General features: G+C 40.8%; 2 protein-coding genes across 3 annotated transcripts in view; both read right to left on the bottom strand.

Annotated features, from left to right (window-relative positions):
* Positions 1-11521, bottom strand: part of ZBTB11 (zinc finger and BTB domain containing 11) — a 32147-nt gene extending 20626 nt beyond the window's left edge. The window contains exons 1-3 of one of the 2 annotated variants that reach the window (XM_026492456.4): positions 9586-11521; positions 1257-1492; positions 368-599 (exon numbers count right to left, since the gene is read on the bottom strand). In XM_026492456.4, the coding sequence (XP_026348241.1) occupies positions 368-599; positions 1257-1492; positions 9586-9895 (778 nt within the window). In that variant the 5' untranslated portion in view covers positions 9896-11521. Of the gene's footprint in view, positions 1-367; positions 600-1256; positions 1493-8910; positions 9187-9585 lie in introns of those variants that run through there. The other variant, XM_057306711.1, reaches the window with a different exon arrangement.
* Positions 11522-13059: 1538 nt separating this feature from the next.
* RPL24 (ribosomal protein L24) lies at positions 13060-17739 on the bottom strand. Its single transcript, XM_026492507.4, has 6 exons — positions 17617-17739; positions 17417-17492; positions 16757-16867; positions 14390-14526; positions 13910-13973; positions 13060-13179 (listed from the first exon to the last, which is right to left on the bottom strand). The coding sequence occupies exons 1-6, from the start codon at positions 17619-17621 to the stop codon at positions 13099-13101; spliced, it is 474 nt and encodes a 157-aa protein (XP_026348292.1). The 5' UTR covers positions 17622-17739; the 3' UTR covers positions 13060-13098.
* Positions 17740-18188: the final 449 nt, after the last annotated feature.

Below are 18188 nucleotides of genomic sequence, written 5' to 3'. Positions count from 1 at the left end.
ACATAAGATACAGGAAGTCAATTTTTAAACAATTTTTAAATAACATATTCACTTAGTGTAATATAACACTGATGCGGTTATGAATTTCTCTGAAACTGTTTTTAGCCATGTAAATCTCAGAAATTTTCCTACTGTTACATTTGTCTCACCTAAGAGGTAGTGATAGAAAATGACAGCCTTTTCCATAACCGTACCTTGGAAACTTGCTCAAAGGAAGGACTTTTTCAATTGAGCTTAGTCTACTACTATAAGTGGGCTTCTCCCACTGCAGCATAAATCCTGAGTTTCTAAGACACACACACACATACACGCCCTTCTTCCAGTAGGTACTTACAAACACAAAGCAGGAGTATTAGAAAATTCTTACCAGAAAGATCCACCACTGCTTCATGACTGGAAACAGCTCCTTTCTCAATAAAAAGATCTCGAAAATATTCACTATTAGCTGACAAAACAGATTTATGAGCTTTGTACTCTTCTCCCTCAATTAACAAAGTAACATCACAGAACTGGTTGGAGAGTCTCTGTTCGTTGAGCTGTTTTAAGACAGCCTGACAATGTTTTGGAGAAGAACGTTTCACCACTCCTTTGGTGTCAACCTATCAAAATAAGTTTAAGACCAAGAGTTGTATTATATATCATATGTATTTCTACCTTTAACAGAATTTGAAACATGACACATTACTCACTTTTAAAGACACCATTAAGTAACATGAAGAAACAGCCAGATATTCTTTATTATCTATATATTTAAATAAAAAGCTAGGTCATTCTCACTATTTTCTGCCATGTTCATTCTACTTGACCCAATGAAAACCTGCATCTCACTTCTTGCTGCCTCCTCCTACGAGTCAGAAATTTGATGATGTGTGAAAGTAATGCAGATAAAAAACAAAAGCCTAGCCAGTTTAATTTTACCTTGTTTCACGACCTAGAGACTGCTTCCAGAAATGTATTCTGTCTACCTGCACCAATATACCATTTAAAAAGATAGGAAGAATGATTAACAACAAACCAAGTAATATTCTGAAGAGAAGAAACAACAGGAATATTTATGATTAATGAAAAAGCAGTATTAGCATACTTTTAGTGTATGTAACAACATAGTGCATTACCTGAAACACAGACTTACTTAAATTCCCAGTGTCAGTACCAACAGTCAAGCAGTTTCAGTACTTTAAGAAAAAATTCACCAAGACTACAAATACTACTACAGTAGTTACAGATGTTAAAGGTGAATGGAAAGTTCCACTTACGAATACAAGTTCATGTTTGGATACTGGCTTCTTTTTTGCAGGCTTGGAGGCTGTAGTTGGAGGTGAAGTGAAATTGCTCAGATCATCTTCTGATTCATTACTTTCCTCTCCAGATTCAAGGTCTAGTCCCAATTCTTCTAGCATTTCTGAAGTATCTGATATTGGACGGGAGCGATCTAGCTTCTCCTGGCATTTGCTACACTGTTTAATGTAATCTTTCACTTGCTTTAATATACCTATAATAAAAATAAAAATAACAAGTCAAATTTAATGCTGCTCTCATTTGAAAATTGAAAATTATTTATTTATTTAATTTTTTTAGATTTTATTTATTTATTTGACAGACGTAGAGACAGCCAGCGAGAGAGGGAACACAGGCAGGGAGAGTGGTAGAGGAAGAAGCAGGCTCTTAGCGGAGGAGCCTGATGTGGGGCTCGATCCCAATCATACCCTCAGCCAAAGGCAGACGCTTAACGACTGAGCCACCCAGGAGCCCCTGAAAATTATTTATTGTTGGTTAATCTATGTATACCGATGTATGAGTGCATATGTCCAGACACACACATGTCCCATAAATTATGTAAAAGTGATTTCTTTAGAATGTAAAGTACATTTTTTCATAGATGTAAGGTTATAAATGATGGTTTCCATGCTTATTTTTGTTTATTCCTATTCACTTCCCCACCACATAAGATGCTTATGTAGCAGTGCCCATTTCCATGTGATTTGCAACCCATTCATGCTATAGGAACTATATGAAAATGCCAATATGACCTTCATGAACAGGAATATAATGTGGTTACCTCTCCACCCTACTAACATCAGGCTTGACCATGCAATTTGCTTTGGTCAAGGGAATATGAATAAATGTAACGTGTGCCATGTATCAGAAGCTTTAAGAGGCACAGTTTCCCATCAATGCTCTGATCTTTGCCCCCTGTCTCAAATAACAGTATGTTCCAGATGGATGCCATCCTTCAGAGCCTGAATTGCAGATGAAAAAAAGACAGGTGGAGTCAACTGTAACCTGAACTACAACCACAACTTGTAATGAGAGTGTAAAATCAATCTCATTTTTTAAAGTTATGAGATTTTAGGGTTGTATGAAAAAACAGCGTACACAATCTAACAAAAATTAGATTGTATATAAGCCACTCACAAAACCCTATTCTGAATTTCAACTTCTAGCTCAGCATGTTGGGGTAGGAGTAAAGAGCAGGGAGGAACACTACATACAAGCACACACCCACCATCATCCTTGTAAGGTAAGACCAATTAATTTCCATCCTACAAATGAGAAAATGAAGCCCTGAGAGGTAAGAAACTTGTCCAAAATTGCATCTACTAAATTGCATAACTGGGCCTCCAAAAGCCATGTGATTTTCAGTATATTATGCGAACTTACACAGGAACACATTTGTCTATAACTATGATGGAAAATTCTCCCCCCACAATCCCCAAGTAAAATGTAAATGAAAGGCTCATTAATAAGCTAAAATAATATAGAGATATATAGTGAATTCCTGAAAAGAAATTCAAGATGTCAAATTATACCATAGTTCCTTGCACTTTCAACCTTCAGATAACATTCAAGCAATATTTCTTAAATGTATTATGTCCCGGGGCCGCCTGGGTGGCTCAGTCGGTTAAGTGGCTGCCTTTGGCTCAGGTCATGATCTCAGGGTCCTGGGATCGAGCCCCACATTGGGCTCCCTGCTTGGCAGGGAGTCTGCTTCTCCCTCTTGCTCCCCCAGCTTGTGACAGCTAAATCTCTCTGTCAAATAAATAAATAAAATCTTTTAAAAAATTGTATTATGTCCCATACTTAGTAAAAAAGTGTACACTGGACTAATAAATTCAGAAAATTATACTCTTATTTTACACACACATAATAGATATTATCATATTCAAACCTCTGAGAGTTCTACAGTGAAGAAATTTGTTTAACAAGAATTTGCCAAATTTATTTGTTCATAAACCTCCTTTCCCCCATCCCAAACATAACTTAGGAAGTAATGGATTAGAGTGAAATAAAACTTCCATAAAAAATGCATTCACATGTGCATATTTAGAGGACAATATACATTGTAATGTCTCAATGCTAAAGTCAATAGAAAGTCTACATTAATATGAGGTATAGAGTGAGCAGATTTTTTTTAAATGATGAAAAAGCTGGATAGATACATATATTTTACATACATGGAGAGGTGCCTGGCTGACTCAGTTGGTAGAACATGTGACTCTTGATCTCAGGGTTGTGGGTTCAAGCCCCACATTGGACGTGGAGCTTACTTAAAATAAAAAGAAAAAAATATGTCCATTCTCTTTGTTAAAAAAAAAAAGTACATAGATTGGGGTGATAAAAAATTTCTGAAGATGAATAGTGGTGATGGTCGCACAACAATGTGAATGTACTTAATGCCACTGAACTGTACACTTAAAAATTGTAAATTTTATATAATGTATATTTTACCACAATAAAAAAAGTAAATGAGTACAAATTTCTAATTATAAATAAGTCATGCAGATGAAAACTACAGCATAGGGGATATAGTCAATAATATGGTAATAACTGTCTATGGTGATATATAGCACCTAAACTTACCATGGTGAGCATTTCATAACATATATAATTGTTGAATCCCTACGTTGTACACACGAAACTAATATAATATTGTCTACTATACTAATAAAAAGAGTAAATGTGTATATGAACAGAAGACACATAAAAGAATATATATTTTCTTTAGATTTTATTTGAGAGAGGGAGACCACATGTACTCATGTGCAGGCCATAGGGCTGAGGAAGAGGAAGAGGGCCAGGCAGACTCAGCATTGAGCAAGGAGCCTGATGCAGGGGTTGCTCCCAAGACCCTGAGATTGTGACTTGAGCCGAAATCAAGAGTTGGACACTCAACCGACTGAGCAACCCAAGCACCCTAAGAATATATTTCTAAGTAAAAAACATACTTAGAGAATGTGGAAGGAAATTCCCATGTTCATAATAAACAAAGAAAAAGGCATTTTTTTCCTAATTAATTTTCCTAATTAATTATTTCCAAACATTTTATGATTCTACACAGTTCAGTATATTCTGCATACAGTAGAAGTCTGATTACATATAAACTGGTTGAGTTCAAATGGTATTGGAGAAACTATATAGGAAGCAATTGAAAAGGATGAAATAATAACTACTGCAGGAAAAAATTATTAATGTATGATAGTCAGTCAACTATCTCAAAAGGGACCCGATATGTTTCAAGTCCCTGACTGTTCATGTTTTGATGGGATCATCTTAAACCTTGCTTTACAAATTCAGAAACCTGACCTCTTTAGTTCATCCAGAATTGATTAAGTTGAAAGACTGACTCAGGTTAACCACTAAAAAGGCATCAATGTATGAACATAGTTAATTTACTACATTACTGCTAGGAGTTGAAACTACTTATGAAGCAAAATCTGAATCCACTAATTAGCTTTGTGACCATGGCCAAGTTGCCAAACCTCTCTATGCCTGTGTGTCATCAGCTGTAAAATAGGATAACAATATGGTGCTGTTATGACTGTTAATATTTATAAAGTCCTTTGAACAGTATATGACACACAGTTACTACATAAGTATTTGTTAAATACAGTAATACTTACTGATCAACCTCTCTGGTACTCAAAAAAACAAAAACAAAAAACCAATATAAAACACCAAGTTACCATTAAAAGATTCTTCACTAAGCATAGAATCAAAACAAAGAAAGATGAAAGTCCTTAGTGGGTAATCCTCTAATAAAACAACCTGAGAAACAGTTTCTTACCCTAGGACAGGGTTTCTCAACCTCAGCAGTGTTAACATTTTGGGCCAAGATGATTGCTGGAGTGGGGAAGGGTGCCAAGGGCTGTCCTGTCCATTCTTACTGTAGAATGTTTACGAGCATTTCTGACCTCTACCCAAATAGATGTCAACAGCAAAACCTCAACCACCACCAGCTGACAACCAAAACTGTCTCCAGACAGAGCCAGATGTCCCCTGGGAGGCAAAATCGTCCCTGGGTTGAGAACCAATGCTTGAAAAATCTATTTGCCAATGATTTGCTCCTCTTAGCTATTCAAGAACATCCTTCCTGGTCAGTTTTGGATACAACGACCACCCCCAGTTCAGGCGCTCCCATTTCTAGCTCCATGCATTTTAGTTCTTCCTTGATCTGTTTTCTTTTCTTCAAAGAGGTTACAATGGTTAGTTATAGCTATATTTACAAAGACCCAGTTCTTGGTGGGTTTTCTAGAGATTACATCCTCCTCTTCTAGACCAAATAACAGTGGCATCAATGTATCCCATAGTCTAAACAAAAATAAATCAGTCTTTAGGATAGGAACTTCTGCAGGCAGCTAATTTAACCTATTACTTTTTTTTTTTTTTTTTTTTTTTGCTAGTTTTAATCTTAGTTTGTCCTCCTAATTTTATCTTCACGTTTTGGAAGCATTTCACGGTAGACCCCCATGCATCAGCATCTGACTGAGGCAGGGGAGAGAATCATTTATTTTGAAACTCCAGCACATAATTCAATACAGGATAAAATAAGGGGGGGGGGGCGAGAATATTTATTACATTTTACATTCTGAAATATGCTATATGTAAACATTAGGCACTGACCCAGAGTTTTTCAACTACACTCAAAAGAGGGACATTGCTACAAACTTGCCTGAGCACCAAAATATAATTTATGATGGCAGCATTCCTAAAAAGCAGAATAAATAATCAATCTCAGCAAGCTGTCCTTGATACAACTTCTAGTTGTATCCAGAATGACTCTGGAATAATTCTTTTGGCACCAACATTGATCAAATCTTATTAGCTTTCAAGGGCACCTGGGTAGTGCAGTCGTTAAGCATCTGCCTTCGGCTCAGGATCACGCACTGAGCCGTGATCCCGGCGTTCCGGGATCGAGTCCCACATCGGGCTCCTCCACTGGGAGCCTGCTTTTTCCTCTCCCACTCCCCCTGCTTGGGTTCCCTCTCTCGCTGGCTGTCTCTCTGTCACATAAATAAATTTTTTTTTTTTTTTAAATCTTATTAGCTTTCAGATAAACAGTCTACAATGGCTTTGGAGTATGTATATCTTGAGTAGAAACAAGAAAACAATCCAAGTGTTAATGTATTAAATATCAAAATGAATAACTACTTTTAAAAAAGCTTTTTTTTTTTTTTAAAGATTTTATTTATTTATTTGACAGGAGAGAGAGACAGGGAGAGAGGGAACACAAGCAGGGGGATTGGGAGAGGGAGAAGCAGACTTCCCGCTGAGCAGGGAGCCCAGTGCGGGGCTCTATCCCAGGACCCTCGGATCATGACCTGAGCCGAAGGCAGACGCTTAATGTCTTAGCTACCCAGGCACCCCTAAAAAAACTTTTTTAAATGAATAGCTATTAATGGGGGGCAAACTTCTCTGATGCTTATTATGAATTCTTATTACTTTTTCTTTTTCTTAAGTAAATTTTATGCCCAACGTGTGGTCTGAACTCACAACCCTGAGATCAAGAGTCGCATGCTCTATGGACTGAGCCAGCTAGGTGCCCCAAATTCTTATTATACTAAAATAATAAAAGTAATGAGATCATCAAATAACCAAAACTCATTACATATTAACAAAATAGCATTTTATGAAAAATCTCTATTTTCCAAAACAAAACAAAATTAGTAAGAAAAGGGGTACTACTTTATATTTTTGAAAATCTTTTTAATGTGTGGCTCAACAGAAGACAGATCATCATATATGCTTCTGCATTCAATCTACTGCCATATAGCATATGTCACGTAGCCCCTGGAAAACACCACTGTATACTTGGGAGATAAGGAGTAAAAAAGGCAAATAATGCCTTGGAATTATCACGAAAATAATTTTGATTCGTGGATCCTCTGAAAGGATCTCAGGGCCTCCCCTGTCAGGGGTTTAGTACCGTAAGTATGGTACTTCAAGAATAGCTGTTCTAGTTGCTTAAGCACTTTTATATTTTACAAATGTATACAAATCACAAATGTATCTCTTTCATTTTTCAATTAAACATAAACATGGTCTGTTTTTTTGTCTAAGACACTGCACACCAAAAAACAAACAAAAACCACCCGCCAAACTGCATTCACTATCACTCACAGATAATAAATTTAGGGAAGGAAATTTTTAAGATTTTATTTATTTGAGAAAGAGAGAGCGAAAGAGAACAAGAGGGGGAGCTGCAGAGGAAGAGGGAGAAGCAGGATCCCAGCTGAGCAGGGAGCCCTATGCGGGACTCAATCCAGGACCCTGGGTATCATGACCTGAGCAAAAGGCAGAAGCTTAACCAACTGAGCCACCCAGGGGCCCTGGGACGGAAAATTCTTAACACTAAACCCTTATAGCACCATTTAACAGTGGTTAAGAGTGTGAAACTACAAAGGTCCGCTGTGTGACCTCTAACATATTTATGCTCCTGGTGCTTTTAGTTTCCTCATCTGTAAAATAGAGGTATAAATGTTTCCACCTTACAAGGTTTTATCAAGATTAAATGAGTGAAAAACAAATTAAGAGCTCAGAAAGACACCTGCATGTAAAAGTCTGATCAATGTTACTTTTAGCTGTAATTGTCATTTTTAACATGTCATAAAGTATTTCGAAAAAAAATTTTTTTTAAAGATTTTATTTATTTATTTGACAGAGAGAGACACAGCCAGCGAGAGAGGGAACACAAGCAGGGGGAGTGGGAGAGGAAGAAGCAGGCTCCCAGCAGAGGAGCCCGATGTGGGCTCGTTCCCATAACGCTGGGATCACGCCCTCAGCCGAAGGCAGATGCTTAACGACTGAGCCACACAGGCGCCCCTGAAAAAAAAATTTTAAGTAATTTTTACACCCAACGTGGGGCTCGAACTTACCACCCACAGATCAAGACTCGCACGCTCCTTGGACTGAACTAGTCAGGCATCCCAACATGTCATAAGGTATCAAACCTGAAACATTTGCTCAAGAAAACCGGGTCTGACCAAACCAGTCCTAACAAAATGCAGCAATTACTCCGTATTTACCCCTCACACTTTTGTCCCTTTAGAGGAATTTCATTCAAATATTGGTTTAAAATAGAAAATAAATGACGGGAAAGCATTTAAGAAGACAACAGATCCGGATCATTTTTGAAAACACGAAAGAACTCTAAGGAACAAAAGGAAGGACTACCCATTCGTTCGTCAATTAATAGGCCTGATGACAAAGTTCATAAACTGAAAAGAACTTCAGAAAGTATTCAGTAGTCTAATTTCTTTATTCACAGAGAAGTAACCCAGACTCGCAACTTCTCCAGAGCCATAGGAGAGCGAGTGGCAGAATCCTCCCAGACAAAACCTCTTATCAGGGCCTGCAAAACTTTCACTAATTCTAACCGAACAGTTTCAATGTAAATCAACTTTGTGGACAGTAAGAGCGGTAAAGAACCCAAAGACCCTTGCTCTCCTTCCCTGACCTGGTTCCCAAGGAGTCAAGAAACTTTAGAGCAGTTATTTCCTGACTATTACAACCACAGTAACCGTATCTTTTCTGGCTATACATAGTATGCCTCACAGTTTCAAAGAGCTTATCACAGTATCAGAGGGAAGAACATGAAAACATTCAGAATGAAGGATATCTGCTATTCTTTACAATGAATTCTTGTCCCACAATCGAAGTTGAAGATGGCTGTTTCCATACAGTCGCTTCAAATCACCTCTGCACACAATTGCCTTATTGCTTATTTACGCCGCAGTAGCACAATTTGAGGAATATGGGCAAGCAGGTCCAAAGAACCTCAAAACCGCAGGCCAAAACCCTAGAGGAAACGGCTGAAGCAAGCAGCCCAGGCTTGGGGCTGACCGTCCCTTCCCCAGACCCTCAGCACAACAGGATTTTAGGAGGCACGACACGCAGCTCTGCACAACCGCCAACCCTCCCCCCCGCCCGCGCTGCCCAGGAGCGTCCCCGGAGGGCAGGAGCCACCGCCTCCAGCGCAGCCGGAGGAGGCGGGCCCGCCGCAGCCCGCACGTCCCGGCCCCTCCCGGCGGCTGGCCCGGCCCCCGGGGAAGCCCCCTTCGCCCCACCCCGGGCCAGGGCCCGCCCCCAGCTTCCCCGGCCTCCTTCCTGTGGGAAGTGCGGCTCTTTTCGCGTCCCCCACCCTCTCGGCTCCGCCTGGCAGCCGCTCCACGGCCGAGCGCAGGTTGGGCCGGCGAGGGGCACCTGGGACCCCAAACTCGCTCGTGCACAAACAGGCCCGGCTCCGCCAGCGGGCCTTGCCTGGGCAACAAGCCGCCGCCCGCCCCCTCGCCACGGGCGAGGTCCTACCTCGCCACCAGTAAGTCTTGGACAAGTCGTGCCAGGTCTGATGCCGGGTGTGGTGAGTGCCGCCCGGGCCCAGGTGCGCCGCCTCGATGAGCCCCCGGCGCCGCTCCGGCTGCAGCACCACCTCCAGCTCCGCGAAGGTCTTGCGGTGCCGCTGCCGTCGCTGGTAGTATAAAGTCCCACCGCGCACCACATAGCAGGCGGCCGCCTTGCGGATTTTACGCTTGACATTGCCCTCGGTGCCCGGCGCATACGGCTCACGCTCGTTTGTCAGGTAGCGAAGAATGGCTCGGTAGCTTTCCTCGCTTGACATCGCTGACGGCGGCTCCCTGAGAGCGCCTGTCAGTGGTGGGGGAGGAAGACAGCGCACTAGCTCCGGGCGGATGCAACAGTGGCGGCGGCACTGTAGGGAGGAACGGCTGTATCAGTGGTGAGTGCTCTTCGACGGCGCCCGCAGCGCGAAGGGAGAACGGACGAATTGGTAACCAGGGGGAACTGCACTTCTCCAGCGCGCGGGATCCGCTGGCGACTGACAAAATGGCTGCTGCACCACCGGAAGTGACGTGATCAAGGGCAGTGGGTGAGGGGACTGAGTCCTGATTGGAGCGCACTGGCTTTCTGGCTTGATGAAGCCGACCAAGTGACGTCAGGACTGCGGGCGGACATTTTGGAAGCGGGTAGGCCCTTCCTGGGAGACCGAAGTAGCTTCGATCAGACATCTTAAGTCCTGGCAGTTTCCCTTTTTATTTTTCCCCTCTTTCCCATGCTCTGAGCACGTGTAGGAGTTGGTGGGCTGTTGTTATCTTGTCCGAGGTACGCCAATATAGAGAAGAGTCTGTTTTTCGCCTTCCTGCCTTCTGAGATACCCCGACAACATAAAAGCATCAGATTTTGAGGCTCTTAGTAAAATGTAAGCTTGTGGACACAAGACCAAAGACAGCCTCATTCACATATAAATGTAATTTCCAGTTAAACGTTTAAAATCCAAGTCCTTCAATGATAGAATTTACTGTAATTTCTAAACTTACACTGTGGGCTCCAAATCACCCATGGAATAGTCGGTATTTTTCTGGAAACGATCGTCGCACATACGGGCAGTTTTCTATATATAAAGGTAACGATGTTGGCAACAAGTGGGGAAGAGTAGCTAGCACTTCATTTGCACGTATTTTTACATAAACTTGGCGGGGGGGAATTCTCCATTTTACACCCAATATTTACTGAGTGCACAAAAGGCTGAGGCGACTCGAACTGCATTTTCCAGTGTGCACTGTGGGTCCTATTTCACATTTTTAGCGAGTAGCCCAGAGTGGTGGCCGCTGTCATCCTTCCGTGGGTTTAATCTGCAGCGCAGACAAGACCACAGGCCTATGACATCCTACTTCACAATGGGTCAGGCACTGACAGTGCTTTGCTGGCGCCTGAGAACTCCAGGCCGACCCCTCCTCTCCAGCCTGGAGTCTGTAGTCGCTACGTGAGGCTCTTTGACCTTGTGGAGACAGGTTAGGGGTAGACAACAGGCGAATACACTGGGCTCAAAAAATAGGATGCATCCAGTCTCTGTGGTACTTGTGGGTGGAGGTCACAGGAATTAACTGATGGCCTAGGTACTTGAGGCAGCATCCTTGAATGACTCTGGCTGTAGGTGCGTGAGCTACCACCAGACCTGGGATTTACTTAGGGTCGCTCAATCCACAGACTGAGATAGCTGAGGAAGGGAGGAGGAATTAGAATGTGGGGTGGGGGGGCGCCTGGGTGGCACAGTCGTTAGGCGTCTGCCTTCGGCTCAGGGCGTGATCCCAGCGTTCTGGGATCGAGCCCCACATCAGGCTCCTCCACTAGGAGCCTGCTTCTTCCTCTCCCACTCCCCCTGCTTGTGTTCCCTCTCTCGCTGGCTGTCTCTCTCTGTCAAATAAATAAATAAATAAAATCTTAAAAAAAAAAGAATGTGGGGTGGGGCACGCAAAGCAGATACCCAAATCAACTCTTGAACTGTGCGCTGGGTTAGCACCATCACGCATCAGCTGTGAAATCGACTCTTTAAATTTAAAAAATAGATTTAAATAAAAATTTAACAAGTCGTGGCGGTAAGAAAAACTTAAAATAAATCTCCCTACACCCAACTGTTTGTGCCAAAAACAAAACCAAACCTGTGAAAGCATTGAGAAGCCCATCATACTTGGATTTGCCTCTGTGACTTTGGGCCAATACAAAGAAAAAGGTCTTACAGGAGGTCTAATTGGTCTAAAGGCTAAACTTGCCATCCTCCTAAAACAGGTATTTAGTATTTTATTTCTAGCTCCTGCTGGGCACAGGCTACCCAGTAATCAAAGGTAATCAGAACTGGCACTTTCATTTTATAAAAATGTGTAAGTCAGAAAAGCTCTTTAAAAGAACATTTTTTGTGTACAAAATTTAGAAATCTATAGCTCTGATTTCACGTTGGGTATTTTGATTGGTTATGCTTTCCTTGTTCATAGCTAAATAATGGTCTTACTTTCCCAGTAATTTCATAAAGAAATTACCACAATAAAAACAATTTTCCCCCAAAATCTTACGTTTCTAAGCAAGTCAATGTATCTTGCTATTTTTAAAATTGATTTTACACATATTTTTAGTTTTCAAGTTCCCCAAAAGGACTATTTATTCCCTACACCTAGTACAATGCCTGAATTTAACATCATCTAGACAGATCATTAGTTCCATCACCTTGGATAGAATGTAGGTGTGTGTGTGTGGAGGGGGTGAGATGTGTGATTTTTACCTTCACCTAAGTATTCTATGTGTAAAAGCATGTTTCTCAAACAAGGCTGTGGCTTGTTCACTGTTGTAGTCTTCCAACTTGACAGCGTAGTACACAAGATGATCTTTCTACAGAGTGCAACCCTAGTCTTTTTTTTTTTTTTTTTTTAAGATTTCCTATTTATTTATTTGAGAGAAAATGCAAACAGAGCAAATGGGGACATGAGTTGCGGGAGAGGCACAAGCAGGCTCCCTGCTGAGCAGGGAGCCCAATGCAGGGCTCAATCCCTTGACCTGAGCCAAAGGCAGATGCTTAACTGACTGAGCCATGCAGGGGTCCTATTCTTAACATAAATTATTACTCCTCCTTACCACATTTTACGCACAAGTATTTCTTGAACATCAGGCTACCATTTTTTTTTGCCATTTTAACTGTGGTTCTAATTCCCAGCTCAACAAAATATCTTGGAAATTTAAAAGCATATTCTACTGATGAAGTTGTACTCTTCATTTAAGCTTAGTTTCTGGAAGCAAGAGATTAATAGTACGGTTGAAGTTTTAAGCAACTAACGGTAAGAGGTGAAATACCAATGAACAAAAGGCAAGTCCAATACAAAATAAATGTGTCTACCATGGAAAGAGTAACTCAACAAGAAAATAATTCATTAAAAATATTTAGTATTACAGGTAGGCCCAATAAGTTGTGTTTTGAGAGTAAAAAACACCACAATCTAGTTATAGTCAGATGTTTATTTAAAAATCTGATCCACCAACTTAGCGTTTTCCACCAACTCGGGGTGCAGAAACCTTCACAGGCTTCACAATCTTTTGCTTAGGTGCTGCCTTCGTGGGAGCCTGTAAAAAGGTAACATGTCATGTGGCATTATTCCATCCAACTTTTTAAATCACCTCTTTCTCGTATCCAGATTCTCTCTGCATTCTAGGTTTTCCTTATTATTTAATTACATTTCTAATATTAAGAGCTACCCTCCCTCTGAGAAGTTAGAAGTCCACTTCTATATATGTAAATGAAAGACAAAGATATTATCACAGACTGGAGGGGTTAAATGAGGAGACACAACTGAATGCAGTGGGGGATCCTGAACTGTCAGAACAGAAAAAGGACATTATTAGTCACCTGACATTATTAGTCACCTGAAAATTTTACTATAGTTATCTAAATTGATAACATTGAGAAAAGCTGGGCAAACTCTATACTATTATTTAAAACTTTTTAAAATAAACTTTAAAACAAGAGCCACCTTTACTTTCCCCTTCCCTAATTTTTGTCTGGCAGAGGGACCTCTGAAATCACCCACCCGAAACCAGTTATGAACATCATTTTCATTGGAGCCTTGCAATAAATTCCTTAAAAACTCGAAACTTTCATTAACCACAATTTGGATTAAAAATAAATTTTCCTGTTATTTATTATTTATCTATTTATTTTAAGTAATTTCTACACCCAACGTGAGGCTTGAGCTCACACAATCCCAAGATCCAGAGTCACATGCTCTAACGAGTGAGCCAGCCAGTGCCCCTCCTGTTATTTTAAATAAGAAATCCAAGACAATCTCACAATTACCTTAGCAGCAGCCATTGCTGTCTTTTTAGATGCTTGCTTAGCCTTTTTTGCTTCCTTGGCAGCCCTGTGGAGTTAAAAATAACTTAAGGCAAAGTGTTTTACCCCTTAAGAGTAGCTTATTAAACAAGGAGCTAGAGTGTTTTGGAAAAGAATTATATTCCTTCCCCATCTGCCAGTTATTTGTAGGATAAATCCAAAGGGTTTGTCAATAAATGTCATTAACTACCAAGTCAGCTTAACATAGATCAGAAATTATGCAGTAGCTTTAATTGCATACAGAATTTCAACAAATCATTAAGTATATACTATATTATAAACTTCTGCATTATTAAACTTCAATATTTATGACTGGCAATTTCTATATAGATGCAAGTATTAAAACACAAAATAACATCAAACTAGATTCCTATGCCTATAAATCCAAACATAACCTATAATCCATCCCAACAGCTGAAATGCTCATACTGAAGGCTTCCTCACCTGATGGCCTGTTCTCGTTGTGCCTTCCTAACTTCAGGTTTCTGATTCCTCTTGGCCATTATATCAGCAAGAGATGCACCAGTGATGGCCCTCTGGAATTTGACTGCACGGCGGGTTCTTTTCTTTTGAATTTCTTCCTACAAAACAAAAAGATGGGAGCATATTTATGAACCTTGCTTCATGAACATGGGAGAAACAAAATCTTAAGATTTGTATTTATTTGTCTTAGTGCATTTGGGCTGCTACAACCAGAATGACTGAGCACCTGATAAATAGCATTTTTTTTTTTATAAGGGCATTATTCCCATTCCTGAGGGCAGAGCCTCCCAAAGGTCTCACCTCTTAGTATCATCACATTGGGGTTAGATTTCACCATATGAATTTTAGGGGTATACATTCAGATCATAGCAATATTCAACAAAAACAATTCATGTAACCATTTGAAAAGAAATATATGAAGAATATATGTAAAATACTGCAACAGGCAGATAAATTTTCCAATTATAGACTGGTTATCTCTCACAAATTCATTTTTTATTACTTTAAAAAGACAAAAATCACGCCGTGTATTGTGTAAGACTGATAAATCACAGACCTGTACCCCTGAAATAATACATTATATGTTAAAAAAAAAAAAAGTCTATTTAAAAAAATGAAAGATAAAAATCAAACTGATGAAGTTAACTAGTGGTACTTCTAAAGTGATTAAAAAAAAAAAAAAAGATTTATTTATTTGAGAGAAAGAGAGGGGAGCACGTGTGTGTGAGTGGGGTGGGAAAGAGTCCGAAGCAGAAAGCAGAGTCTGGACTTGGGAGCCCAGCACAGCTCCATTCCAAAACCATGAGACCATGACCTGAGCGGGAACCAGGAGTCAGATGCTTAACCCACTGAGCCACCCAGGCACCCCTCTTCAAAAGTGATTTCAGTAAGACTGTTTATGGTAAAGAATTTACTTTTTGAAAAAATTTATCAAACCTCAACTCACCTATGTTATTTTTACTTAAAGTACTGTCACTGCAAGAAACAGTCAACTGGAAATGATTTATGACAGGAAAGCTACTAAGTATCAGGGGAAAGTCCAGGAATCAAGACAGTACAATTCAAACTTTTGCCAATAAAAGTTATGCAACATTAACCATCTTAAAGCATTTGTAAGTGTGTAACTCAGTGGCATTAAGAACATTCACAATGTTGTGTGCAACCATCACCGCTATTCATCTCTATACCTTTTTCATCATTCCAAACTCCACATCCATTAAATAATAATCCCCCATTCCTCCTTTCCCCTGCATAGCCTCTGGTAACCTCTACTTCGTCTTTATGGATTTGCCACTATAGATACCGCATAAAGGTAGAATCATATAATATTTGTATTTCTGTGTTTGGCGTATTTCAATTAGCATAAAGTCTTCAAGGTTTATCCATATTGGCTAGTTACCAGCTTTTTAAAGCTGAGTAATAGTCTATCGTATGTAACATTTTGTTATCCATTCACCCACTTATGGGCCATTTCCATCTTTTGGCTATTTTAACAGTGCTATGACCACTGGCATAGATAGCTGTGTTAAGTTCCTGTTTAGTTTTCTTGGGTGTATTTCTAGAAGTGGGGTTGCTGGATATAGTTCCATTTAACTTTTTGAGAAACTGTGAAACCATTTCCACAATGCTTGTACCATCTCACAACCAGCAATGCACAAAAGTTCTAATTTCTCCACAGCCTCAGCAACACTAGTAACCGCCCTACCCCTTTTGGATAAGGACTATGCTAATAGATATGTCAGATCTACTTTTAAGTTAGAAATAAATGCTTCCTTCCCCTGAACTCCCACAATATCTAGTGATGTCTTTCATCATCATGTTTTAGTGAACACCAAGAGGTGTTCACTAAAATATTCCCAGCCTCCTGAATACGAATCCTACCACTATGGCACTAAAACCTTTCCTCAAAAATCTCCATCAAGCTAAAGAGCGCTTCAAAAAAACATTCAGTCTTGAGAACAAACTAGTATGCCGTAAGATTCCACTGATACCCGTTAGGACTAATCCTATAAACATACTCAAAACCAAGTTACCATACTATTTAATTTCTACCCACTGGAACCCCTTAATTACTTCCGCAGTGCCTTATAACTCAAGCGCGCCTAATATAATTTATCGGACTCTGGCAAGGGGATGCTTTCGAATTTCAACTCCACGTTCCTGTGAGCCTACGATGTATAAGGAGACTTTTAACATTTTCACTGTTTGATGCTTTACAGCTTAAGAGCGCTTTCACAGACTGTCTCATTTACTACAATTTTACAAAGCTGCCAGTGACGCTCAGTTTAAACTGGAGAGCCCCACAAGATCAAACTGTATTTTACTTACCGACTGTCCCTTTTTGTGCTTTCTCCTGTAGAGGACAGTCCAGTTTATCTGCCGAGGATTCCTCTTGGAAAGGAATGCGGATTCGCATTTTGCGTTAAGAAACTGGAAAACCTGTAAAAAAAAAAACAAAAACGAGTTCAAAGTTGTCACCTACTCAACTAAACAACGCAGGAGGCTGCGTTTGAAACTCTTAATACTCCAGTTCTATCCCCTCATTTGGGCCAGAGACCAACAGCCTTTTGTCACACAACTGGCAGGGAGCTGGGTCTCTGAGGTTTGTCCTGTCTTACAAAGCAGGGAAACCTAAGCTCACATCACAGGAAAAGGGCGGGATAGCAAAATCCAGGAGGTATTAGCTCCGGTCCCCACCGGGATTAAGATGATCTAATGCCCATAAAATAGCCACATACTTCAGTGGTCCATTGCCCGGGACATCTGAGCTACCCAAACTCCTTCATTTCCGACCTGACTCTCACTAGATCAAACCTCAAGAACGGTTCACTTAGAGGCTTCTGATCCTAACAACCACTGCACACGCGGTCCCAGAAACAAGCCTTTCAGGGACCAAGAACGATGCGGTAAATGAACACGCTTAAACCGAATTAGACTGGTCTCTCCTCTTAAGAGCACAAGATGCATTTGGGCGATGTGGTCTTTCACCTTCCCGTCGGTCCTGGCGTAGCGCCTGCCATGTCCGGGGTAAATCTTGTACCCACTGAAACTGCACAGCTCGACCCTGTAACAAAAAGCGAAAACCCATTAGGGAGAGTGTCTACGGCAAGGAGAAACCAAGCCCCGGACGCGGGAGAGGTGCTCTGCCCGAAGATGAAAGCGGATTAAAGCCCAGGGTTCTTGCTCACTTCATAGCTGCAGCAGCCGGGAACAAGGAAAGATGATGAAGAGAAAGAGAGGATCATGGGAAGAAGCCTTATAACGCAGCAGGGCAATCTCCTCCCCCATTTCCCTTCGCTAACCCCGGCGCTCCGTGATGACGTCTATCTCGGCGGCCTCCTTCCTCTAGAGGCGGAGCCGGTTCAGGGAGCTAGAGTGAAGTTGACTGTCGCTTAGGCAAGCAGCTGGTTGTTTTTTGAGTCATTCTCATTCCCGCGGTCAAGTTTCCCAGAGTCATCGTCCTGCTTCACAGAATGTGAACTCTGTAGTTTAGTGACTTACAGACAATACCCACAGGTAAAACTTAAAGTAACATTTTGCCTTCCGTGTTGGCCTATTTCCTCAACCAACAAAATTAAATTTTAATCGTTTCACCTTTGGAAAATAATGACATCTGAACTGTCTCCCACGCCTCGCTAATCGAATTGTACATGACGGCGCCTTGCATTAATTATGATTAACATTCATTGAGTTCTCTTTCTGTGCCAGGAATTATGCGAAATCATTTACATACATTAGTTTATTCAGTTTACAAAATCCC

Source organism: Ursus arctos, unplaced genomic scaffold, assembly GCF_023065955.2.
Source record: "Ursus arctos isolate Adak ecotype North America unplaced genomic scaffold, UrsArc2.0 scaffold_4, whole genome shotgun sequence".
NCBI lineage: Eukaryota > Metazoa > Chordata > Mammalia > Carnivora > Ursidae > Ursus > Ursus arctos.
The sequence above is the reverse complement of the archived record's forward strand: the minus strand, read 5'-3'. Positions and strand labels throughout refer to the sequence as shown.

Coding starts and splice junctions, on each gene's coding strand:
- RPL24 (XM_026492507.4), bottom strand. Junction 16,868..17,416: donor ACGCCAGGACCGACGGGAAG/GTGAAAGACCAC, acceptor TTTTTTTTACAG/GTTTTCCAGTTTCTTAACGC. Junction 13,974..14,389: donor CAACGAGAACAGGCCATCAG/GTGAGGAAGCCT, acceptor TTAACTCCACAG/GGCTGCCAAGGAAGCAAAAA.